This window comes from Elaeis guineensis, chromosome 2 (assembly GCF_000442705.2).
Source record: "Elaeis guineensis isolate ETL-2024a chromosome 2, EG11, whole genome shotgun sequence".
Lineage (NCBI taxonomy): Eukaryota > Viridiplantae > Streptophyta > Magnoliopsida > Arecales > Arecaceae > Elaeis > Elaeis guineensis.
The window spans coordinates 103,644,166-103,669,044 of NC_025994.2; the positions used below are offsets into that span (position 1 = coordinate 103,644,166).

Sequence of the window (24,879 nt, forward strand, 5' to 3'; positions counted from 1 at the left end):
TTCAGTTTGAGAAACTTTAAGAACATCAACCCAACCGTATACCTAACGTCCATACATGTATAGCAAATCTGAGCAAGCATATGCTGCAGATTTTAGGATTATCCATGAGCCATAACTTAAACAAACTTCTTTTCATGTGGAAATCTGAGAAAGATTCATAGAGCTAGTACTCTATTTTTTACAATTTTTCTGGCTGAAGATCAAGTCACAACCCATATACAGCATATGCTTTACCTAGCGTATTTGACATGATTTTTGCAAGTGAAAAACCTATTCAAACTTTAATTAGTGTGTATATATATATATATATTAAGAAGGCCATTAATTGTTAAAAGAGTAACTGTTGTTCTAGCAAAAGAAATTCCCAGCTGAAAATGTGTCAAAGCTTCTATTGTTGAAGTTCACACAAGAAAAGAAAACTCGGGATACAAGCCAAAGCCACTAACGATATAAAACCATGAATATTGTATTTTGGACAGCACTTTCATGCCGTAACTCAACACAATTTGCTGGAAAAGGAGGTAAGCTGGCATATACAAAGCAAATATAAAACAGATTGCTCTTCAAAGCACCAAAATCCCCAGAACAACTAAATTGAAAGGATTGTTGAGCAAAAGAAAGCAGCACAGCAGTCAGCTCTTCTGATGCACAGCAATCACATGGATGTCCATCTCCTTCAGCATGACAGAACGACCACATGAATCACATGGTGCCGTTCTAGATCCACAAATACTTTCATGTTCTGACAGTCCTCTGAGCCGATCCCTGGCATCCACTGGTTCATTCCCAGCTTGAACCATGTCACCACAGAAACGACATGTAATCAATCGCAGAGGACAGTTTGAGGACTGGTGCTGGATCTGCCACAAAGAATGAGCAAATGATTGCATTAATTTCCAGGTAACAAAGTAACTATATTTAAAGAATCACAAATGATACACCTATATTTCACGAATGCTATTGAGCTCCTATCAGATTATTAAAAAAAAAAAAAACAAAACAGGATAACATGAACAGCTAGCAGTTCAGCACATTTCAGAGGGAAATTGACAAATTGAAGGCTAACTTATTTGCTGCAGAAAACAGAATAACAAGAAATTAAAGCTTTCTTTGCAAATTTACAGCAAAGACGAAATAGTTTTGATCAGGAGAACATAATGCAGGCTTCAGAGGAATATTAGCAATCGAATTTGGGGACTTCTGATCCTACTTTTCAGAACTCCCAACCAAATGCCCATCTTTTGACATGGCTTAACATGCTTTTTTAAAATAATCGAAAAGAAGATATCGACATGGCCCAAGCCCGCCAAATGGAAACTAAGGCATCTGACCAACATATCTAGAAACTAGAAATTACACCAAGTTTTACCAAAAAGTCACAAGGCAGCATCTGATGTGATAGATGATCCAGAGAGCCTGCAAATATGTGTTGGATAAGCAGACATTATGGCAGGCTTGCTGGTTTCTAATAAATTTTACGATCTATTTACATCTTCACATGCTTCCATCGGTCAAAGATAATTATAAAACCTTTCTGAATACAATGTATTACAATAAGCCTAGCAGAAGATAGTTAAATGCTTGCACTATTTATGCGGAATGCCAGATTCAGCTCTCAGTATTCTTGAACTTGGAAAACATGAGGAAGAGGGGAGTCAGGGTGGCAGGTGAAGAAGCCAAGAGTAGATATCTGACTAGTAACTAGCATGATATGCACTAGAAGCATCTAAAAAGCAGCAAAATTAAGCATAACTAATGATATTTTTCAACAATATAGTTCAACATGAATGATGCTACATAAATATACAGCAATTAAGCATGCAGTAAAATCCATGTGAAACTAGTTCAGGTAGCAAATTCTCATGCATGATTGTTACACAGAGAGCAGAGAAGAGCATTGCAAAGAAACAACGGTGCAATTCCTTACCATTTCTTCCTTCTCTAGGACAACTCCACAAGGACAATGAAGTGGCTCATGAAACACCTTCATGTGCTTCTCCATCTCCGCCTGTTGGAAGGCTTGCCTGCATTTACCACAATGTACATGATCTGCTGCTTCTTCCTTCCTAAGGACAACTCCACAGCCATCATGTTTGCAAAGAACATTGTGTCTGATACAATAAGCTTCATGAATTACGATGCTGCGGGTGGATATAAAATGTTTACAGTTCTGACATTCTACAGAGTCAGCATCAACTTGAGATGAAGAATTAGCATGTTCTCCAACCCTTTGCCTGATATTATCTTTCACAGCCACAGAAATGTCATATTTCGCCAAACCCTTGAAACCAAAGACACCAACACTGTATGTACCCGCAACCAGGCCTGGATCCTTTGGCTTGAGTATTAAAACCTTGGAACCCATCTCATGGGATGACCATTCATGACGATGCTGAGTTGGGAATACCAATGGATGCCTAGATACATAAATATTGGTATCTGCATTGGATGTATCTGCCTCAATCTTTACCTCAATATTCATAAACCCAGTTGCAACTTTCTCACTGATGGCGTCATCAATAGAAAACTTGTAATAATTAAATTTCCCTTCTTCAACAATTCCTGATTCACCCTTACCCAAAACAAGTGGCATGAGCACATGCTGATTCTTGTTGCTATCCAAAACAGAGTCAGACCCTTCTATATCAACTTCAACATCTGTATCTAGAACAGATACACTAGAAGCAGGTTTTAGTTCAAGAATCCTTAGCTTGTAGCTTAGTTCTCCATAATTAACTGTGATGATATCACCTTGAGAAAGGGTTGCATGTCTACGGAGTGTTGTTTCAAGTACAGCCTTGTGGTTAGGAATGTCAGAGAAACCCATCCCATCAGGTTGTAACTTAGCATAAGTTCCTTTGGGCAAGCTAACATAATGCACCTTAATTAGAGGAACATCTGGACTGTCACCAGCGAACAAGTTGCTCCACACATGGGGTGGCAGTTCGGCAGAACCTTCTTTTGCAGTAAATTCCAAAACCCCTGAATGAGTTGTTTGACACTCTTGTTTTGCAGTAGCATCTGAACCTGGAGGACCCGAGTCATCAATTTTTGACAGCCTGAAGTACATGGGGCCTTTATCTAGGGCTCCTTGATCAGATAATTCTGTGAAGCAGGAGGATGGCAGTTTGATCTTATCTCCATATCCATTATAAGGAAGAGCTTCAAGAATTCTGGAAAACAAAATTCCTTTCCCAAGAAGCAGACTTTCTTCAGTTTGTTGATCCACCTGCAAAGATAATCAAAGAGCAAGACAAATAAACTTCATAGCCAATGTAATAATTTGCAAGACCAAACAACAAGTCAAGATATTATGATACACTTGAATAAGACTAATAAGTCATATACATTATTCTGCAACACCTTGATAACAAATTATCACGGAATTACTTGTCCATGGGCTAGCATTTCCCAGTCCAGAAAGTAATAAAGGTAATATACTCTTGTATTTCACAAAAAATATACTTGTAATTGTAAACAATGCTGATACTGGTATATTGCCACTGAAAATGCAGAGATAAGATGATACAGCACATGAGCATAAGATAAGCTACTAGGAGTGGATTTGATAATTAAGCTAAATCATCCAGTCAAGTAAACTTCAAGCTCAAGCACTCAAGTCACATCATATTGGTGCAAAACTTGAGAAGATTAAAATCCTTAAACAATGAAGGTCTTTCTTAGTGGTGAGAAATGTACATACTGGAGGGAGAAAGAAAGACTAGATGAAAAGAGCTCGTTCAAAAAGCCAGCTTCTACACTGGATTACACAGTCCCAATAATGTGGTAATGTCATCCAAACATGATCATAGTTCATCACAGTAACCAATTACTTCAGTTCCAAAACCTTAATGAATCAAATTCAGATCCTTAAACCCTGTATGATTCCAGCATAGTTTTATTTGGACCATTCAAATAGGAGGAATAAGTTGGTGGCAGAAACAAAAGAAAAAAGCTGAATAATCTATTCAACCATTTTGGTCCAATAGTTTTATCCAGGTTAAAGAGGAATACGTACCTAAAAGTAGAAGCCCCAATTTCTAAACCCGATTCATCAACCAGCCAAGTTCCCACAAAAAAAGCATGTCTCATTGAAAGCTTATGATAATCAGGTCAGGTCTGGGGCAGTCAAGAGGAACCCAATTACAGATAGATCATGTTTGGTTTGACACCCTGATGCAATGGGCACCACGGGTTGGATAGGCCCCTAAAACCTAGTCCTAGGCCACCTAGATTAGTTGTGAAAGTGCTATTGCCAGAATGAAGCTTGATAAGTCAGATTTTTTCAGATCTCTTCTAATTTATTCATGAGGCAAACAGAACCAATGGATCTGAGTTTACTGGTTATAGGTCTACATCTTAATAAACTTTGTTGGGTATAAAATACCCACAGCCGAAACCCCCAGCGGAATCGACGACGGAACAGAACGGCTCCGCCCGGACTCCTACGGGAGCCGGGCTCCGCCTCCAACATCAGCTGCAGAACAGCTCCGCCCGGACTCCTACGGGAGCCGGGCTCCGCCTCGGTATCAACTGCTGGTAAGCTCCGTCCGGACTCCTACGGGAGCCGGACTTCACCTTTAACTTTGATTGCAGACGGCTCCGCCCGGACTCCTACGAGAGCCGGGCTCCGCCTCCAACATCAGCTGCAGAACAGCTCCGCCCGGACTCCTACGGGAGCCGGGCTTCGCCTCCAACATCAGCTGCAGAACAGCTCCGCCCGGACTCCTACGGGGGCCGGGCTCCGCCTCCAACATCAGCTGCAGAACAGCTCCGCCCGGACTCCTACGGGAGCCGGGCTCCGCCTCCAACATCAGCTGCAGAACAGCTCCGCCCGGACTCCTACGGAAGCCGGGCTCCGCCTCGGTATCAACTGCTGGTAAGCTCCGTCCGGACTCCTACGGGAGCCGGGCTTCACCTTTAACTTTGATTGCAGACGGCTCCGCCCGGACTCCTACGGGAGCCGGGCTCCGCCTCCAACATCAGCTGCAGAACAGCTCCGCCCGGACTCCTACGGGAGCCGGGCTCCGCCTCCAACATCAGCTGCAGAACAGCTCCGCCCGGACTCCTACGGGGGCCGGGCTCCGCCTCCAACATCAGCTGCAGAACAGCTCCGCCCGGACTCCTACGGGAGCCGGGCTCCGCCTCCAACATCAGCTGCAGAACAGCTCCGCCCGGACTCATACAGGAGCCGGGCTCCGCCTCGGTATCAACTGCTGGTAAGCTCCGTCCGGACTCCTACGGGAGCCGGACTTCACCTTTAACTTTGATTGCAGAGGACTCCGCCTGGACTCCTACGGGAGTCGGACCCCGCCCGTAGCTTCAGCTCTGAGAGGGTTCCGCCCGGACTCCCACGGAAGTCGGGCTCCACCCACGACCCCAACCGACAGGAGGACCCCTCCCGGACTTCTACAGAGGCCGGACTCCGACCGCTGCCAAGCTTCAATCAACAGGTCCGTACCCCCTTGCAGGTCACAATAACAATCATGATCCTGTTCCACTTCCTGTAGCGGATTCCGCACGGCTCCATCACCCCCTGCGGCGGACCCATTACTCTCTGACAGGCTGTGTCAACGGCCACGATTCTGCTCCACTCCCTGCGGCAGGTGCTGCACGACTCCACTACTCTCTGACAGCTAGCACGGACGCCGCTCCACTACCTGCAACTGGCTCTACGTGGTAGGCCGTAACAATAGCCACGTGTCTACCCCACTATCCTTCGCAATCAATTCCTCTGACCATGGGCGGCCCACTACCAGACGGTTACAAACGTCGCCATCAATCCGTTGCCTCCTCCGCCTATAAAAGGGGGACCCAGATACGTTATTCTCTAAGCTCATTTCTCATCTCAAAACTCTGCTAAATTCTCCGTTCGAGCACTCCATTCTTGTTGAGGCAGAGAACTGACTTGAGCGTCGGAAGGTCTTGCCGGAGCAACCCCACCTCCGATTTAGACTTCCTTTGCAGGTCCCGGCGGCGACCGCGGCTTCCCCGACTCCAGCTTCTCCGGCGCAGGCAGATTTTTGCACCAACAGGATTGGCGCTAGAGGAAGGATCTGTGTCTTCGCAGCACCCTTGTTCTTAAAGGAGCGCTCAACGGACCCGCTTCCGGCCATCTTTTCCGGCGCCCAATCCTCCTTCCCTCATCTGATGCCCTCTCACGAGGTCTCTGCACAACTACCTCCGGCTATGGTCGCCGATAAAGGGTGGCCGGATGACCGGTCTCTGCCGGATTCCGTCAACGTCATCTCGGGGGAATCCCGGCGAGAGGCAATCAGCACATCAGCTGCATCCCTCAAGCGGCAAAAAGTTGAAGAACCCATAGCCTTCACTGAAGAAGACGCCCAGGGAGTCCAATTCCCTCATAACGACGCGGTTGTAGTTTCCTTGAACATAGCAAACTACGACGTCCGTCGCATTCTCGTCGACAACGGAAGTTCGGCCGACATCCTATTCTACAACGCCTTCTCAAGAATGACCACTCTTAGCGGTCATCTGAGACCGATTTGCTCCCCCTTGATAGGGTTCACCGGTGACGCCGTTCCAACGGAGGGAATGATAGCTCTAACTGTGACCGCGGGCCAGTATCCAAAGCAGTCCAGAGCTTCGGTGAATTTCCTGATGGTAAAGGCGCCATCCGCCTACAATGCAATCCTTGGCCGACTCGGCCTCAATGCCCTCAGAGCTATTGTTTCGACCTATCATTTGAAATTGAAGTTCCCCACCGGCCAGGGGATCGGAGAAGTCCGGGGAGACCAAGCCCTGGCCAGACATTGCTACAACATCGCCTTGCAAAGGAGCGATCAAGCGGACCTCTGTCCAGTCGATGGATTGGATGCTCGCGATGACCTCACTGAAGAAAGGGGCGGTCCTATCGAAGACCTAATACCAATCCCTTTGAATGATGGGAACACGGAGCATGTGGTGTTGATTGGCTCCAACCTGGGGGAGGAGGTGCGGACGCGTCTCGTAGATTTCCTCCGAAGGAATGCGGACGTTTTCGCATGGGTCCCGACGGATATGCCGGGGATCGACACAGAAGTCATGGAACATCATCTGGCGGTCGACCCTAAACATCGGCCTACAAAAGAAAAAATCCGGAGTCATGCCCCAGAGAGGCAGAAGGCGATAGCCGAGGAAGTGGATAAGCTTCTCAAGGCCGGATTCATTAAGGAAGTCAATTATCCTGAGTGAATCTCCAATGTTGTTTTGGTCAAGAAAGCAAACGACAAGTGGAGGATGTGTATCGACTTCAAAAAGCTGAATAAGGCTTGTCCAAAGGACAGCTATCCCCTTCCCCGAATCGACCAACTGGTGGACGCTACCTCAGGCCATGAACTCCTAACTTTTATGGACGCGTTCTCCGGCTATAACCAGATTAGGATGGCATCGGAAGATGAAGAAAAGACAGCTTTCATTACTAATCGCAGTCTTTACTGCTACAGGGTCATGCCGTTCGGCCTCAAGAACGCGGGCGCCACCTATCAACGACTGGTGAACAAAATCTTCAAAGAGCAGATCGGCCGAAATATGGAGGTTTACGTGGACGATATGCTTGTAAAAAGCAGGTCTTCCGGAGATCATGTCGCCGACCTCGAGGAAACTTTTGGCGCTCTTCGAAAGTATAAAATGAAGCTGAACCCGACTAAATGTGCTTTTGGGGTAACCTCAGGAAAGTTCATGGGCTTCATGGTATCGGGGCGCGGGATTGAGGCCAATCCGGAGAAAATTCGCGCCATCCAAAATATGACCGCCCCAAGGTCGATCAAGGAGGTTCAGTGCCTCACGGGAAGGATTGCGGCTCTTAATCGCTTTGTCGCGAGGTCGGCCGAACGATGCTTGCCCTTCTTTCAAACCCTCAAACAGCCGAAGAACTTCTGTTGGACCTCTGAATGCCAACAGGCATTCGAAGAATTAAAAGGCTACCTTAACTCACCCCCACTGCTGGCGAAGTCCGAACCTGGGGAGGAACTATTTTTGTACCTGGCAGTCTCTCCCACAGCCCTCGCAGCTGTCCTTGTTAAAGAAGAAATGAAAGTCCAGCGGCCGGTCTACTACATTAGCCGTGCGCTGAGGGACGCCGAGACCAGATATACTAAATTAGAAAAACTGACCTACGCCTTGTTGGTTGCAGCTCGGAGACTCCGACCTTACTTTCAAGGGCACACGGTGACGCTACTCACCGATCAACCGATCAAGGCGGTTTTGCACCGAGCTGATACCTCTGGAAGAATGGCAAAATGGGCAATCGAGCTCACAGAATTCGACATCAACTACAAACCTAGACCAGCAATAAAGGTCCAAATATTGGCAGATTTCATAGTAGAGTGCACCATCCCCGAGGAGGCCGAACCTGAGCAAAGCAAAGCTGACGACCTGAAGACTCGACCGAACTCCCCCACCGAAGAAGCCAGTCCCTCCGATTGCTTTTGGACCCTCTATGTGGACGGATCTTCCAACATGGCGGGCGCGGGTGCAGGACTGATCCTGGTCAGCCCGGAGGGAGTCGTCGCGGAGTACGCTCTGCGTTTCGAGTTCCCCGCAACAAACAATGGAGCGGAATATGAAGCTCTGATTGCAGGATTAAGGGTCGCCAAAGAGCTTGGAATAGGTCAACTCCGGGTGCACAGCGACTCCCAACTTGTGGTGGGGCAAGTCAGCGGGAGCTATGAAGCACGGGAGGACAGCATGGCCAAATATCTTGAGAAAGTGAAGGAGTTCACCCCTACCTTTAGCAGTTTCGACATCAGGCAAATTCCAAGGTCGGAGAATACCAGAGCCGATCTTCTCTCCAAACTGGCGACATCGGCTCCGGCCGAATTGCCCAAAGGCGTCCTCTTTGAAGTTTTAAAACATCCGAGTACGGAAGAACCGCGGTCCGTAATGGAGATCGACCACGAGCCCAGCTGGGTCGACCCACTGACAACCTATCTTAAAGATGGGATTCTCCCCCAGGACGCGAAAGAGGTCCGGAAGCTCCGAAATCAAGCCTCCCGGTACATCCTTTATGAGGGCAAATTGTACAAAAGATCATACTCCTTGCCCCTCTTAAGGTGTCTCCGGCCCTCAGAAGCTAACTACGCTTTATGGGAAGTACACGAGAGAGCTTGCGGAAACCATTTGGGTGCCAGATCTTTATCCCACAAGCTACTCCGCCAAGGGTATTACTGGCCAACAATGCATCATGATTCGATCGAATATGTCAAAAAGTGTGATCGATGCCAGAGATACGCCAACATCCAGAGACAACCTGCTACCGAGCTCACACCCTTGAGTGCCCCATGGCCTTTTGCACAGTGGGGGATGGATATTCTTGGTCCCTTTCCCATGGCGTCCGGTCAAAGGAAGTTTCTCCTTGTAGCGATCGACTACTTCACCAAATAGGTCGAGGCCGAGCCACTAGCAAAAATCACAGAAGCGAAAGTGTAGGACTTCGTCTGGAAATCAATCGTATGCAGGTTCGGTTTACCTAGAACCCTAATCACTGATAATGGACGGCAATTCGCGGGGGCCAGATTCGCTGAATTCTGTGAAGATCTAAACATCTCCCACAACTTCACATCAGTGGCCCATCCTCAGGCGAACGGCGAAGCTGAGGTAACTAACAGAACCCTTTTGCAGGGGATTAAGACAAGGCTCGAAAAAGCAAAAGGAACTTGGGCGGACGAACTTTATCATGTGCTATAGGCGTATCGAACCACCCAGAGGTTGCCTACAGGGGAGACTCCCTTTACTTTAGCCTTTGGTACGGAAGCCGTCATCCCGATCGAGCTTAAACTCCCGTCGGCACGAGTCGTGGCATTCGACGAACCCCAAAACGCACAAAGTCTCAGAGCCAACCTCGACCTGCTGGAAGAAAGGCGGGAGATTGCTCAGGTTCGAATGGCAGCCTACAGACAGAAAGTTGTCCGATATTACAACGCCCGAGTCAAGAACAAGGCATTTAAAGCAGGAGATCTAGTGTTCCGACGAGCTGCTGTCTCGCAACCACAGGGCCAGGGGAAACTTGCCCCAAACTGGGAGGGACCTTACGAGGTCAAGGAAGTAGTCCGGCCTGGAACTTATTACCTTAAGGAGCTCGGAGGAGCCGACCTCCCGCGACCGTGGAGCTCAGAAAACTTACGGATGTACTACCAGTAATTTCGTCTTAATCAAAAAATGCGTGCCTATATGTCTTGGGACAATTCAAGCAAACTGTAGGGCAACCTCATAAAGTCGAAGGCCCGGTTCTTTTAGACCGGATGGGGGGAGAGGCCTCGCAACGCCCATATGTGCCCCCACAGCCCTGTTAGGGACAGGAGGAGAACCTTGCCCTAACTTGAGCAAAGTCGAAGGCCCGGTTCTTTTAGACCGGATGGGGGAAGAGGCCTCGCAACGCCCATATGTGCCCCCACAGCCCTGTTAGGGACAGGAGGAGAACCTCGCCCTAACTTGAGCAAAGTCGAAGACCCGGTTCTTTTAGACCGGATGGAGGGAGAGGCCTCGCAACGCCCTAATGTGCCCCCGCAGCCCTGTTAGGGACAGGAGGAGAACCTCGCCCTAACTTGAACAAAGTCGAAGACCCGGTTCTTTTAGACCGGATGGGGGGAGAGGCCTTACAACGCCCCAATGTGCCCCCACAGTCGTGTCAGGAACAGGAGGAGAACCTCGTCCTGACTCGAAGACCCGGTTCTTTTAGACCGGATGGGGAGAGAGGCCTTACAACGCCCCAATGTGCCCCCACAGCCGTGTCAGGAACAGGAGGAGAACCTCGTCCTGACTCGCAGACCCGGTTCTTTTAGACCGGATGGGGGAGAGACCCCACAGCGCCCTAAAGCGCCCCCGCAAACCAGGCTGGTAACGCGAGGAGGACCTCACGCCAGCTCGAGCAAAATGAAAGGTCCGGACTCCTACGGGAGCCGGGTTCCAACGACAAAAAAGATTCCACCCGGACTCCTACGGGGGCCAGGTTCCGTCCGCGACGCCAAGGAAGACTTCACCCGGACTCCTATGGGAGCCAGGCTCCATCGCCGACATCAGCTACAGGACAACCCCGCCCGGACTTCTACGGAAGCCGGACTTTGCCTATGACTTTGATTGCAGGAAAACTTTGCCCTGACTCCTACGAGAGCCGGGCTACTCCAACTTCAGGAGGGCTTCTCCGTTCGGACTACCAAGGGAGCCGAACTTAGCCCCGACTTCAGCGGAGAAAAATCCAAGCAAAAAAGGAAAGCAAATAGTGCACGGAGGCAACGGAAGCTCGAATCCCCGAATTCAAGCCCTAGGAGGAATCTCGGGCCCGAAGGGCCCCAAGCAAACCTGCAACCATCAACGGAATGACAATTGGGTATCTTCGAACGGCATAAAAGCCGAAAAGGAGCTCAGCAAACGACGACCCCACATGAACAGAAGAGTTCGTCAATGACCTTGGGACGACGTGAAAAAGAAAAGAGGAAGAGAAGGAAGAAAGAGGAAAGGAAAATGAAGAAGTTCGACAGATAACTATTTAATGCGAGATACAGACGAGGTAACAAAATCTCTTTTTCATTTAACAGGAGTATACGTTACAGGACCCGGTGGGTCAGGGAAAAAAGAAAAAGAAGATACACGTCATCGCAAGTCTCGCAAGCACGGTTCGGGCAGGACGAACCGGAGGCCGCTCCGAGCTACGAACTCCTCTCTCCGTCTCTATCCTTCTCAGTCGCGTTCTCCAGTGCGTGTAACAGCTCTCGTCCCATCTCGCCTCATTCTGTCTCCGAAGTCCCAACCCTAGCGGGAAAAGGGTGGGATAGATCTCCGAAGGCGGTAAGGGCAACGGCGGCAGTAGCGAAGACCTGTTTCAAGAAGAACCGGAGTCACCTCGGAGGCGGTAGCGACGCCAGAGATGTGCCTCATCTCCGAATGCCCCACAACAGCCGCCACCCAAAATGCTCCGGCAAGGTCGGCATGCGCTACTTCCACCGTCCCCGCAACAAGTTCCACTGCCCCGCCGTCGACGCCGACCGCCTCCGGTCCCTCGGCCCCGACGGCGTCAAAGATCCCGTCATAGCTTATGACGGCAGCTCTGCCCTCTTGACCGGTATCACCCCGCTTTGCTACTCCGAAATTCGCGGGCAGAATAACTTCACCGACAGCCCCCGTTACTAAACCCCTGTTGTTGAAGGAATTCTTCCCCGAGCCCCCTTTAAAACGACGGAGATTCTCACCGGACGCCATTCTCCTCCTCACCTTCCTCCAAGCCCTAAAAATCCCCTCAAGAACAGCCTCCAGGGTAGAGGACATGGTGTGGAAACCCTCAGAGAAGGATTGGGGGGCTGAGGAAGGCAAGGACTGGTGCGAGGGAAGCAAGGCTCTCAGGCGAAAGAAGGGCGCTAAGATGAAGCCGTGAAAGGACTAGGGGGTTTAAATAGCCGACGGATCCTGGCGCAGTTATGGCGGCGAGTCTTCCTGGGCCAACTGGTGCGTGCCACGTGTCGCGCTTATCCCCTTCATCGCTATCGAGGGTTGACCGTTCGCAGATTCCCGTGCACGGCGCTTGGGGATCGCGTTTCGACGGAGGTTCCGAAAAGACTCTTCAGGTCACCTTCACCGAAAAACGGGCTCTGACGTACACACATTAAATGCCAAAATATCTGGAGGCGGCAGTGCGCAGGATTCGAAGGGACGGTTCCGGCTGTACCCATCTCTCTCTCTGTACTTCCTTCGTTTGAAATTCAAACTCGGAAGTAGGGGGACTAGTGTTGGGTATAAAATACCCACAGTCGAAACCCCCAGCGGAATCGACGACGGAACAGAACGGCTCCGCCCGGACTCCTACGGGAGCCGGGCTCCGCCTCCAACATCAGCTGCAGAACAGCTCCGCCCGGACTCCTACGGGAGCCGGGCTCCGCCTCGGTATCAACTACTGGTAAGCTCCGTCCGGACTCCTACGGGAGCCGGACTTCACCTTTAACTTTGATTGCAGACGGCTCCGCCCGGACTCCTACGGGAGCCGGGCTCCGCCTCCAACATCAGCTGCAGAACAGCTCCGCCCGGACTCCTACGGGAGCCGGGCTCCGCCTCCAACATCAGCTGCAGAACAGCTCCGCCCGGACTCCTACGGGGGCCAGGCTCCGCCTCCAACATCAGCTGCAGAACAGCTCCGCCCGGACTCCTACGGGAGCTGGGCTCCGCCTCCAACATCAGCTGCAGAACAGCTCCGTCCGGACTCCTACGGGAGCCGGGCTCCGCCTCGGTATCAACTGCTGGTAAGCTCCGTCCGGACTCCTACGGGAGCCGGACTTCACCTTTAACTTTGATTGCAGACGGCTCCGCCCGGACTCCTACGGGAGCCGGGCTCCGCCTCCAACATCAGCTGCAGAACAGCTCCGCCCGGACTCCTACGGGGGCCGGGCTCCGCCTCCAACATCAGCTGCAGAACAGCTCCGCCCGGACTCCTACGGGGGCCGGGCTCCGCCTCCAACATCAGCTGCAGAACAGCTCCGCCCGGACTCATACGGGAGCCGGGCTCCGCCTCGGTATCAACTGCTGGTAAGCTCCGTCCGGACTCCTACGGGAGCCGGACTTCACCTTTAACTTTGATTGCAGAGGACTCCGCCCGGACTCCTACGGGAGTCGGACCCCGCCCGCAGCTTCAGCTCTGAGAGGGTTCCGCCCGGACTCCCACGAAAGTCGGGCTCCACCCACGACCCCAACCGACAGGAGGACCCCTCCCGGACTTCTACAGAGGCCGGACTCCGACCGCTGCCAAGCTTCAATCAACAGGTCCGCACCCCCTTGCAGGTCACAATAACAACCATGATACTGTTCCACTTCCTGTAGCGGATTCCGCGCGGCTCCGTCACCCCCTGCGGCGGACCCATTACTCTCTGACAGGCTGTGTCAACGGCCACGATTCTGCTCCACTCCCTGCGGCAGGTGCTGCGCGACTCCACTACTCTCTGACAGCTAGCACGGACGCCGCTCCACTACCTGCAACTGGCTCTACGTGGTAGGCTGTAACAATAGCCACGTGTCTACCCCACTATCCTTCGCAATCAATTCCTCTGACCATGGGCGGCCCACTACCAGACGGTTACAAACGTCGCCATCAATCCGTTGCCTCCTCCGCCTATAAAAGGGGGACCCAGATACGTTATTCTCTAAGCTCATTTCTCATCTCAAAACTCTGCTAAATTCTCCGTTCGAGCACTCCATTCTTGTTGAGGCAGAGAACTGACTTGAGCGTCGGAGGGTCTTGCCGGAGCAACCCCACCTCCGGTTTAGACTTCCTTTGCAGGTCCCGGCGGCGACCGCGGCTTTCCCGACTCCAGCTTCTCCGGCGCAGGCAGATTTTTGCACCAACAAACTTGATGATTGATTATATATTAGTCCAGTGGGCTCCAATTGCATATATACAAATTGATGACCTGTATGTTTGTTTGATTATATAGAAATAAGAATGCAGGAATCAACAGCTCATCAATCCATCTCCCAAAATCTGTGTCGGATACGTATTTGAATCTGTATGCATTGGGTACTTGGATGCTTATGAAGTTCTTTGGCAGCCACCTTTAAAGATTGGAAGAGAGTTACAACTCTGTCAACAATGAGTCGGTTGGAAGAGAGTAGTTGTTCTTTTTTTGAGATTTCTTAAGGATGTAGGTATCGAAACAACTTTGCAAAATATTGTTTTGACAATATCCTTGAGTTAATTGAGAAGTTTGAATAAGCAATGTCTATATTGAAAGATCTTAACAAACAATATCTTTTTAATATTTTCTTTGTAATGTTTAAAACTTTAAACAGATAATATTTAAAGGTATAAACAAATAATTTAGTCAAATTTATATGTTATCCTACATATCCCCCATACCTCTCTTTTTTCCTCTTGCTAAGCCAAACACTTGGATACATGTTTGAATCCAATTCTTGTATTTCTCTCTATGCAACATTGCAGCTCTCATATGAAGTCAATTCCAGCATAAATTTGTATAGGTGGGTGATAGAAGTAATTCTAAAATGTATTAAGCCTGGTGCCCTCCTTAGGAAAAAAATGCTGTAGAGATCTATACTTCCGGAAATATCTTAAATGGCTAGGTAGAATTTAGAAGGTAGGATATAAAGCCTAGGAAAGGGCCAGGAGGTAAGTAGGAAAAACCAATATTTCATATGGAAAGGTGGGCAAAAAAAATAGAGCTCTGTGTGGAAAAATGTCTTTGCTTGCTGATAAGCAAGGAAAAGGTAAGCAAGAATAAGAAGAGGTGAAAGGAAATGTGGGCAAAGAATGATGGTAGAATATTCAATTTCTGGCTTGAAAAGAGTGGTGCTGATGAAGAGGCTATCCTAGTCACCTCAATCTCCATAAACAGGAATTCGTGCTCCTATAACTATCCTGAAAGTTTGCTAATTTAGTATTTTTGGTTACCAATAAAATAGAAATGCTCCGGGCACCCATTTTGTGCACAAGAAAAGTTGCTCTGTTTACTAGTGCTAATCTAGTAACTTCAAACTCTACCAACATCTATGTGTGGCACTAATTCCCATGAGAGACATCAATCTCCCCATGCCATGGGGCAGAATGGACTTTTTGTGTGCATGAAAGCAGCACTCATAGCATTAATCTCAGCAAAAATATGACGATAACCACCTCCAACAATCTCTCATTCGTTTTATTTACACTGCCATCTGCTCCACCTTTTTTTTTCCTTTCGGGAGGGGGGGGGGGTGTGCAGTGTTGGTTTACTTGTGACTCCGCTTCTCCACATGTTGCTTTACTTGTTCTTGCAACATGATTTTGAATATTTTCAATAGCCCTCCCAAGTCTATATGCACCAAGATACTGACTTCAATAGTAGACAATTGCAGAAACGCTGGTTGAATAGCTCAGTTCCTCTTTTTCTTATCAGGTCTAATATTGGAAGGACACGATGGCCAAAGCCAGCAATAACCTAAACGAATTTCTAATATCAATATCAACTTTGACAAAGAGATTGTGTGTGCTAAGTTTAATTGGTGGAATGATGAAAAGTGGATCAGAAGGAAAAATATAAGGAAGAGGTAGGGGAACAGGTAGAAGATATGATGAATGCAAGAATGCAGTAGAAATTATCAACTCAAAGTCCCAAAAGCTTTTATCACAAAATTCCAAAGATTTTTGTCGAATCAGATGTTTAATGATTAATCATCATCACAGATATCAGATAGAAAGAAGGTATTATTGTCTTAAAAGATTTGATGATCAGGCTACCGAGATGACTGCCTAGGTTTAGACAAGTCCATCAGTTTAGGATCCAATTGCCTAGGCAACTTTTATATGCGAGCAACCCAACTAGGTCAGGTTCAGACCATCCTTTTTGGAATACGACGAGCCAACCAGGTATCAATTGGGGTGCCACAAAGAGCTTCTATGGATGTCTTGGCAAATTCCAGGTGATATTAAGATTACCAAGACAAAGTGCACTGGATCGGATAACCTCTTCTGGCACTGATCTAACCCTAGATGGTCTGAATCTTCCCTGCAAAAAATGTATCTAATTTGAAGTATATCCTCTCACTTGCAATCAACTCATCTCCATGAGAAATAATTTTAGAACTAGTGCCCTAGGTCACAAAGTTTATGAAGTGAATCAGGATAGCATCATCTGAGAGAATCCCCGCTCCAAAAGGAAAAAATCTCTTCTCTATTCTAGCAATAGCAAAACCGTATGAATCAAGAACATAATAAAGGAAGAAGAAAAGATGGATGGATGGATGACCTCGAGACGAGCACGTTCGGCGTCGAGGCGTTTGGCCCTCTGGGCAGCCTCGACGGCTTCGCGCTGACGGGCGGCCTCGGCCTTGGCCCTCCTCTCCCTCTCCAGTCGGGCCTTGGCCCTCTCCTTCCGCTCCCTCTGATCCCTCTCCAGCTTCTCCCGCGCCGCTCGCAGCTCGAAATCCATCGTCGATCAGTCGATCGATCACCTCTGCAGTATATTTCTACGCTTATAAGCCAAAGAGACCGATCAGCGAGGCAAGGCTCCTCCAGTGATCAATCCAAACCAATCAAATCAAATCCAACCTAGAGTCGATAGGCAATCTTGCTTGTTGCATGAATGAATGCTATGACATATATTTATACGTACCGGAAAGGGAGGCGACCGGTGGTTTGTTTGATTTCGTGGAGGAAAAGGAAGCCAAGCAGCAGGAACAGACACTTTTCTCCTCCGCCCGCCGACGGAAAAATATCGAAGCCTCTGGAGAAAGAATGAACGCGTTTGCCGTGTGCCCATCGATGACCAGACTTTATCGATTGGGTCTTTCGACGATCGAGCGATGAGCCGGTTCAGCCAGCCTGGCCGGGTCTTGAAACGGGGGGTGGCGGGTCGGAGCAAAGGCCTGGTCATCCCACATGGGTAATTCCAGAATACGATGGGGATAATATATCAGAAGTTTTCCTTCAGCCGTAAAAGATCGGAAAATTGCAGAACGGTCTTTTTTTCTGAAATATTATTTTTATCCTCATCTTATGAATCAAGATTACGTTGATACCTTACATTGGGTAACCTGGGTAACGCCGTTGTCGGTATGAGATGGGATAATGTGAAATGAGTTTTTCTTTTTTTAAAAAAAAAAAATTATTTGGATGCACTATTTCTGTCCTTATCTCAGGATGCATGATTACATTGTATTATAAGGTACTTCTCCTATAAGATGATATTATATGCTATGATTTTTTTTTTTAATAAATTATTTTTATACTCATTTTATGAAATTATGATTATATCGTACTATAATATACCTTATGATACGGAGATTATATTTGGATGAAAAGATGTTAGACTTACTATTTATATTTTTGGACTAGTCTCATGTAGAGTGGTTCACACCATACTAATAGATATTGGGCATGAGTCTTATTAATAAAATATATATTTTTAAATAATAGTCTAAGAAGAAAAATAAAATGAAGGGGAAAAAGATAGAAAAGAAGTAACTTTATTTTTTCTATACACAATAAGAATTTTTCATACAGGGTTCTTTTTGGATTGAAGTTTCAGACATAAGAATTTGATTCTCTTCACTCATCTCATCTACAAGAGTATTTAATGCTTCTCGAAAATTCGAGATTTGTTTCTTTTCGGATTTATCTACAAATTTTGTAAGTTGAAAGTTTGTTGATATTTTTTTATAAAAATTTTTTTATGCTCTTGCATTATCTTATTGTTGGGAACCTTTTGTACTCTTCATATCATTGATTACTTGTACTTCATGATTTTTCTTTTTGAAGAATTTTTTACATAAAAATTTAATCTGTTTCATTCTTTTTGTTATTTGATTTTTTTACTTCTATTGGATTACTATTTGTTATTGTTAATTGTGCTTGTGAAATATTATCTGTTGGTGCAAAAATCCATCTGCGTCGGAGAAGCTGGAGTCGAGGGAGTCGCGGTCGCCGCTGGGACCTGCAAAAGAAGTCTAAACCAGAGGTGGGGTTACTCCGGCAAGACCCTCCGACGCTCAAGTCAGTTCTCTGCCTCAACAAGAATGGAGTGCTCGAACGAAAATTTTAGCAGAGTTTCTAGATAAAAATGAGAGCTTAGAGAATAACGTATCTGGGATCCCTTTTTATAGGCGGAGGGAGCAACAGACTGATAGCAATGTCTGTAACCGTCTGGCAGTGGGCTGTCCAGAGTCAGGAGGAGTTTGTTGCAAAGAGTAGTGGAGTGGAATCGTGGCTATCACCGGAACATGCCACGTGAAGCCTGTCGCGGAGAGTGGAGCGGCGTCCGTTGTCGCGACTTACCAGAGGATGGAAGAATCGCGCGGTATCCATCGCAGGAAGTGGAGCAGGATCGTGGCCATTATTGCGGTCTGTCAGGGAGTGATGGAGCCGCGCAAAATCCGTCGCAGGAAGTGGAGCAGAGTCGTGGCCGTTACTGCGGCCCACCAGGGAGTGATGGGGCCGCGCAGAATCCGTCGCAGAAAGTGGAGCAGAGTCGTGGCCGTTGCTGTGGTCTGTCAGGGAGTGATGGAGCCGCGCGAAATCCGTCGCAGAAAGTGGAGCAGAGTCGTGGCCGTTACTGCGGCCCGCCAGGGGGTCCAGGCCTGTCGGCCGAAGTTCGGCTGGAGTGTCTGGCAGAGAGAGATGGTTAGCTACCCGTCTGAGAGGAGCTCGGAGTCCGGCTCCCGTAGGAGTCCGGACGAAGTTTTCCTTCAATCGAAGTCGGGGACGAGGTCCGGCTCCCGTGGGAGTCCGGACGGAGTCTTCCCGCAACTGGAGTCGGAGACGAGATCTGGCTCCCGTAGGAGTCCGGGCGGAGTCTTCTTGCGGTCGGAGTCGGAGACGAGATCTGGCTCCCGTAGGAGTCTGGGCGAAGTCTACCTGCAATTAAATTCAGAGGCGAAGTCCGGCTCCCGTAGGAGTCCGGACGAAGTTTATCAGCGGTCGAAGTCAGGGACGAAGCCCGGCTACCGTAGGAGTCCGGGAGGAGTCTTCTCGTAGCTAGAGTCGGAGACGAGATCTGACTCCCGTAGGAGCCCGGGCGAAGTCTACCTACAACCAAAGTCAGGGGCGAAGTCCGGCTCCCGTAGGAGTCCGGACGAAGTTTACCTGTAAGTGAAGTCGTGGGCGGAGCCCGGCTCCCGTAGGAGTCCGGACGAGGTCTGCAGGTGAAGTCGTGGGCGGAGTCCGGCTCCCGTAGGAGTCCGGACGAAGTCTGCCTGCAATTGTAGTCGTGGGCGGAGCCCGGCTCCCGTAGGAGCCCGGGCGAAATCTACCTGCAGCCAAAATCAGGAGCGAAGTCCGACTCCCGTAGGAGTCCGGACGAAGTCTACCTGCAATTGGAGTTGTGGGTGAAGTCCGGCTCCCGTAGGAGTTCGGACGAAGTTTATCTGTAAGTGAAGTCGTGGGCGGAGCCCGGCTCCCGTAGGAGTCCGGACGAGGTCTGCAGGTGAAGTCGTGGGCGGAGTCCGACTCCCGTAGGAGTCCGGACGAAGTCTGCCTGCAATTGTAGTCGTGGGCGGAGTCCGGCTCCCGTAGGAGCCCGGGCGAAGTCTGCCTGCAGCCAAAGTCAGGGGCGAAGTCCGGCTCCCGTAGGAGTCCGAACGAAGTCTACCTGCAATTGGAGTTGTGGGTGAAGTCCGGCTCCCGTAGGAGTCCGGACGAAGTTTACCTGTAAGTGAAGTCGTGGGCGGAGCCCGGCTCCCGTAGGAGTCCGGATGAGGTCTGCAGGTGAAGTCGTGGGCGGAGTCTGGCTCCCGTAGGAGTCCGGATGAGGTCTGCAAGTGAAGTCGTGGGCGGAGTCTGACTCTCATAGGAGTCCGGACGAAGTCTGCCTGCAATTGTAGTCGTGGGTGGAGTCCGGCTCCCGTAGGAGTCCGGACGAAGTCTACCTGCAATTGGAGTTGTGGGTGAAGTCCGGCTCCCGTAGGAGTCCGGACGAAATTTATTTGTAAGTGAAGTCGTGGGCGGAGCCCGGCTCCCGTAGGAGTCCAGACGAGGTCTGCAAGTGAAGTCGTGGGCGGAGTCCGGATGAGGTCTGCAGGTGAAGTCGTGGGTGGAGTCCGGCTCCCGTAGGAGTCCGGACGAAGTCTGCCTGCAATTGTAGTCGTGGGCGGAGTCCGGCTGCCGTAGGAGCCCGGGCGAAGTCTGCCTGCAGCCAAAGTCAGGGGCGAAGTCCGGCTTCTGTAGGAGTCCGGACGAAGTTTACCTGTAAGTGAAGTCGTGGGCGGAGCCCGGCTCCCGTAGGAGTCCGGACGAGGTCTGCAGGTGAAGTCGTGGGCGGAGTCCGGCTCCCGTAGGAGTCCGGACGAAGTCTGCCTGCAATTGTAGTCGTGGGCGGAGCCCGGCTCCCGTAGGAGCCCGGGCGAAGTCTGCCTGCAGCCAAAGTCAGGGGCGAAGTCCGGCTCCCGTAGGAGTCCGAACGAAGTCTACCTGCAATTGGAGTTGTGGGTGAAGTCTGGCTCCCGTAGGAGTCCGGACGAAGTTTACCTGTAAGTGAAGTCGTGGGCGAAGCCCGGCTCCCGTAGGAGTCCGGACGAGGTCTGCAGGTGAAGTCGTGGGCGGAGTCGGGCTCCCGTAGGAGTCCGGATGAGGTCTGCAAGTGAAGTCGTGGGCGGAGTCCGGCTCTCATAGGAGTCCAGACGAAGTCTGCCTGCAATTGTAGCCGTGGGCGGAGTCCGGCTCCCGTAGGAGTCCGGACGAAGTCTACCTGCAATTGGAGTTGTGGGTGAAGTCCGGCTCCCGTAGGAGTCCGGACGAAGTTTATTTGTAAGTGAAGTCGTGGGCGGAGCCCGATTTCCGTAGGAGTCCAGACGAGGTCTGCAAGTGAAGTCGTGGGCGGAGTCCGGCTCCTGTAGGAGTCCGGATGAGGTCTGCAGGTGAAGTCGTGGGCGGAGTCCGGCTCCCGTAGGAGTCCGGACGAAGTCTGCCTGCAATTGTAGTCGTGGGCGGAGTCCGGCTCCCGTAGGAGCCCGGGCGAAGTCTGCCTGCAGCCAAAGTCAGGGGCGAAGTCTGGCTTCTGTAGGAGTCCGGACGAAGTTTACCTGTAAGTGAAGTCATGGGCGGAGCCCGGCTCTCGTAGGAGTCCGGACGAGGTCTGCAGGTGAAGTCGTGGGTGGAGTCCGGCTCCCGTAGGAGTCCGGACGAAGTCTGCCTGCAATTGTAGTCGTGGGCGGAGCCCGGCTCCCGTAGGAGCCCGGACGAAGTCTGCCTGCAGCCAAAGTCAGGGGCGAAGTCCGGCTCCCGTAGGAGTCCGGACGAAGTCTACCTGCAATTGGAGTTGTAGATGAAGTCTGGCTCCCGTAGGAGTCCGGACGAAGTTTACCTGTAAGTGAAGTCGTAGGCGGAGCCCGACTCCCGTAGGAGTCCGGACGAGGTCTGCAGGTGAAGTCGTGGGCGGAGTCCAGCTCCCGTAGTAGTCCGGACGAGGTCTGCAGGTGAAGTCGTGGGCGGAGTCCGGCTCCCGTAGGAGTCCGGACGAAGTCTGCCTGCAATTGTAGTCATGGGCGGAGTCCGGCTCCCGTAGGAGTCCGGACGAAGTCTACCTGCAATTGGAGTTGTGGGTGAAGTCCGGCTCCCGTAGGAGTCCGGACGAAGTTTACCTGTAAGTGAAGTCGTGGGCAGAGCCCGGCTCCCGTAGGAGTCCGGATGAGGTCTGCAGGTGAAGTCGTGGGCGGAGTTCGGCTCCCGTAGGAGTCCGGACGAGGTCTGCAGGTGAAGTCATGGGCGGAGTCCGGCTCCCGTAGGAGTCCGGACGAAGTCTGCCTGCAATTGTAGTCGTGGGCGGAGTCCGGCTCCCGTAGGAGCCCGGGCGAAGTCTGCCTGCAGCCAAAGTCAGGGGCGAAGTCCGGCTCCCATAGGAGTCCGGACGAAGTTTACCTGTAAGTGAAGTCGTGGGCGGAGCCCGGCTCCCGTAGGAGTCCGGACGAGGTCTGCAGGTGAAGTCGTGGGCGGAGTCCGGCTCCCGTAGGAGTCCGGACGAAGTCTGCCTGCAATTGTAGTCGTGGGCTGAGCCCGGCTCCCGTAGGAGCCCGGGCGAAGTCTGCCTGCAACCAAAGTCAGGGGCGAAGTCTGGCTCCCGTAGGAGTCCGGACGAAGTCTACCTGCAATTGGATTGTGGGTGAAGTCCGGCTCCCGTAGGAGTCCGGACGAAGTTTACCTGTAAGTGAAGTCGTGGGCGGAGCCCGGCTCCTGTAGGAGTCCGGACGAGGTCTGCAGGTGAAGTCGTGGGCGGAGTTCGGCTCTCGTAGGAGTCCGGACGAAGTCAGTCTGCAATTGTAGTCGTGGGCGGAGTCCGGCTCCCGTAGGAGCCCGGGCGAAGTCTGTCTGCAGCCAAAGTCAGGGGCGAAGTCCGGCTCTCGTAGGAGTCCGGACGAAGTCTACCTGCAATTGGAGTTGTGGGTGAAGTCCGGCTCCCGTAGGAGTCCGGATGAAGTTTACCTGTAGTAGAAGCCGGGGACGAAGTCCGGCTCCCGTAGGAGTTCGGACGCAGTTCACTTGCAATTGGCGTCGGGGGCGAAGTCCGGCTCCCGTAGGAGTCCGGATGAAGTCTTCCTGCAGCCGGAGTTGGGGACGAGGTCCGGCTCCCGTAGGAGTTCGGACGTCGCGAAGAATCCGGTCGATGCTGGCGGGGTCCTGTTCGTCGGCAAAACTTGAGAGTGCTGCGGAGGCTCGGCTGCCTGGGAGGTTTGAAGAGACGTTGTCGGAGGTCGGAAGTTGGTTAGATCTCCGGAGGGTCACTCTTGTCACGAACTTCGACTGGGGAGTATTTTATACCCAACATTACCCATAACTTATTTGGGAGAAAAAAAAACTTTTATTCTAACAAAAGACAGAAGTACTTGCAAAATTTTCTTGTTATTTTTTCCTAGTAAAGAGGTTTTTAGGCATTTCAATAATATAAGTGGGACAACATAGAGCCAGTTGTGGTATTGCTAAACCCCAATCATCCTCTAGTTGGCTAAATTGTCAAATTAGCAATACCTATCCACTTTTTAATGTGTTTGCTATTACTTGGTTCTTTGGTTGGTTTTGTATTAATATAGATTTATATACCAAAAATTGTTGTCTAGTAAAGAACCCAATCAACATGACTAGGGTTGGAAAATATTTTTAAAATATTAAAAAATATAACTAGAAATAGGATCAATAGCTATGAAGGTTTACAAAATATAAACAAATAGAAACCTGGGATTGCTAATAAAAGAAAAATAACCTACATTGTTGGAGTATAAGTTCGTGCACCATTCATTTTATGTAATTGTCACATTTTTCAGCAAGAGTATATATTGATTTGTAAGTATATTTGACATGAAATGTTTTAGGAACTCCCTTTTTATTGCCCATGTAAACTTCAACGGCTCCTTGACTTCCCCCCCATTCAAAATCTTAACCCTTCTATATGCTTAGAATTCCATTATGAACCTCTTAAATCCTGCTGTTTAAGCTCTTAGTAACCCAACACGCGTAGAATCTAAATGCGATGACTATTATTTCCAAAATTTCGAATATCATTGTACTACCAATTGGCGCATTTTGCAACCATCCCTAGGTCACCCAGATGACCATTAAACTAAGTAATCCTGGTTTGCCATTTATCCCATGTATAAGGCAGGATTGATATCTTGTCCCAGCAGTTGGTTCCAAAGTTGATAATAGTCTTCCTATCGTGTGACATGGGAGAATCTTGCGATACATTGTAGTTGGTTCCATCACGTTTTGTCGCACGTGCATCATGGTGATCCGAGTAGCTTTTTGGGCAATGGCCGTTGCCCCATAACAATTTCTCTTGGTTTAATTTGAAGAGATGGTCGTAGAAAATGAGCAGTAACGGTTTGAGAATGGGAACTGGACCGAATCCTCGACTAGTTGTGGACCAATTATGATATGATTCGTCGCTCAGAAGCTTGGGATGGTATGAATTTGGTTGCTGGAGAAATGGATGGATTGAATTGGTACATGGTTGATCAAATAACTGACCTGATTTTGTATGCTATAAAGCAATGTAATGAAATAATACCTGCTATTTGATTTTGGCTTAGCAGTGGGGATGGGATCTGTAATAAGGATAACAATATGCCTAACGTAACCGGGTTTTGAAGCTGATTTTGTTGTATCAAATTGGTTGAAAAATATTTTACTATGTTGTCATGCTTGTATAACTCAACGACAAGCTTGAGGGACTCAGGAGGAATTTTTGATAATTATCTTTTTTTTACAAAAAGTGACTCTTGATATTTATTACAGGCTCTTGATCTTTTTTTTAAAGTATGAAATATTAGAGTTGTATTATCCTGTTTTAGCCGATTTGTTTCTTCAGAAGCTTAGCTTTGAGAAGTTGAACTCTAGAGATCTACTTTGGAGAGTCGGCGACCTAAGTTTGATCTCCATTGCAGTCTCATTTTTGATTTCGGTCTGAAGCCTTGATCTGAGCGCTCAAG

At 49.6% G+C, this 24,879-nt stretch overlaps 1 protein-coding gene across 4 annotated transcripts; it reads right to left on the minus strand.

Annotated features, from left to right (window-relative positions):
* Positions 1-361: 361 nt before the first annotated feature.
* LOC105044916 (uncharacterized) lies at positions 362-17,337 on the minus strand. Of its 4 annotated transcripts, none has more exons than XM_010923033.4 (4): positions 17,082-17,337; positions 16,716-16,935; positions 1,928-3,229; positions 362-860 (listed from the first exon to the last, which is right to left on the minus strand). In XM_010923033.4, exons 2-4 carry the CDS (start codon positions 16,896-16,898, stop codon positions 633-635), a joined length of 1,713 nt encoding a protein of 570 aa, XP_010921335.1. In that variant the 5' UTR covers positions 16,899-16,935; positions 17,082-17,337; the 3' UTR covers positions 362-632. The 4 variants fall into 4 exon arrangements, with proteins under 4 accessions (XP_010921335.1, XP_029122392.1, XP_029122390.1 ...); XM_029266559.2 differs by having other exon boundaries at positions 16,716-16,940; positions 17,082-17,309; XM_029266557.2 differs by having other exon boundaries at positions 16,716-16,978; positions 17,082-17,309.
* Positions 17,338-24,879: the final 7,542 nt, after the last annotated feature.

Coding starts and splice junctions, on each gene's coding strand:
- LOC105044916 (XM_010923033.4), bottom strand. CDS start 16,898: ATGGATTTCGAGCTGCGAGCGGCGCGGGAGAAGCTGGAGAGGGATCAG. Junction 3,230..16,715: donor CCGAACGTGCTCGTCTCGAG/GTCATCCATCCA, acceptor TTATCTTTGCAG/GTGGATCAACAAACTGAAGA. Junction 861..1,927: donor TCCTAGAGAAGGAAGAAATG/GTAAGGAATTGC, acceptor TCTTTGTGGCAG/ATCCAGCACCAGTCCTCAAA.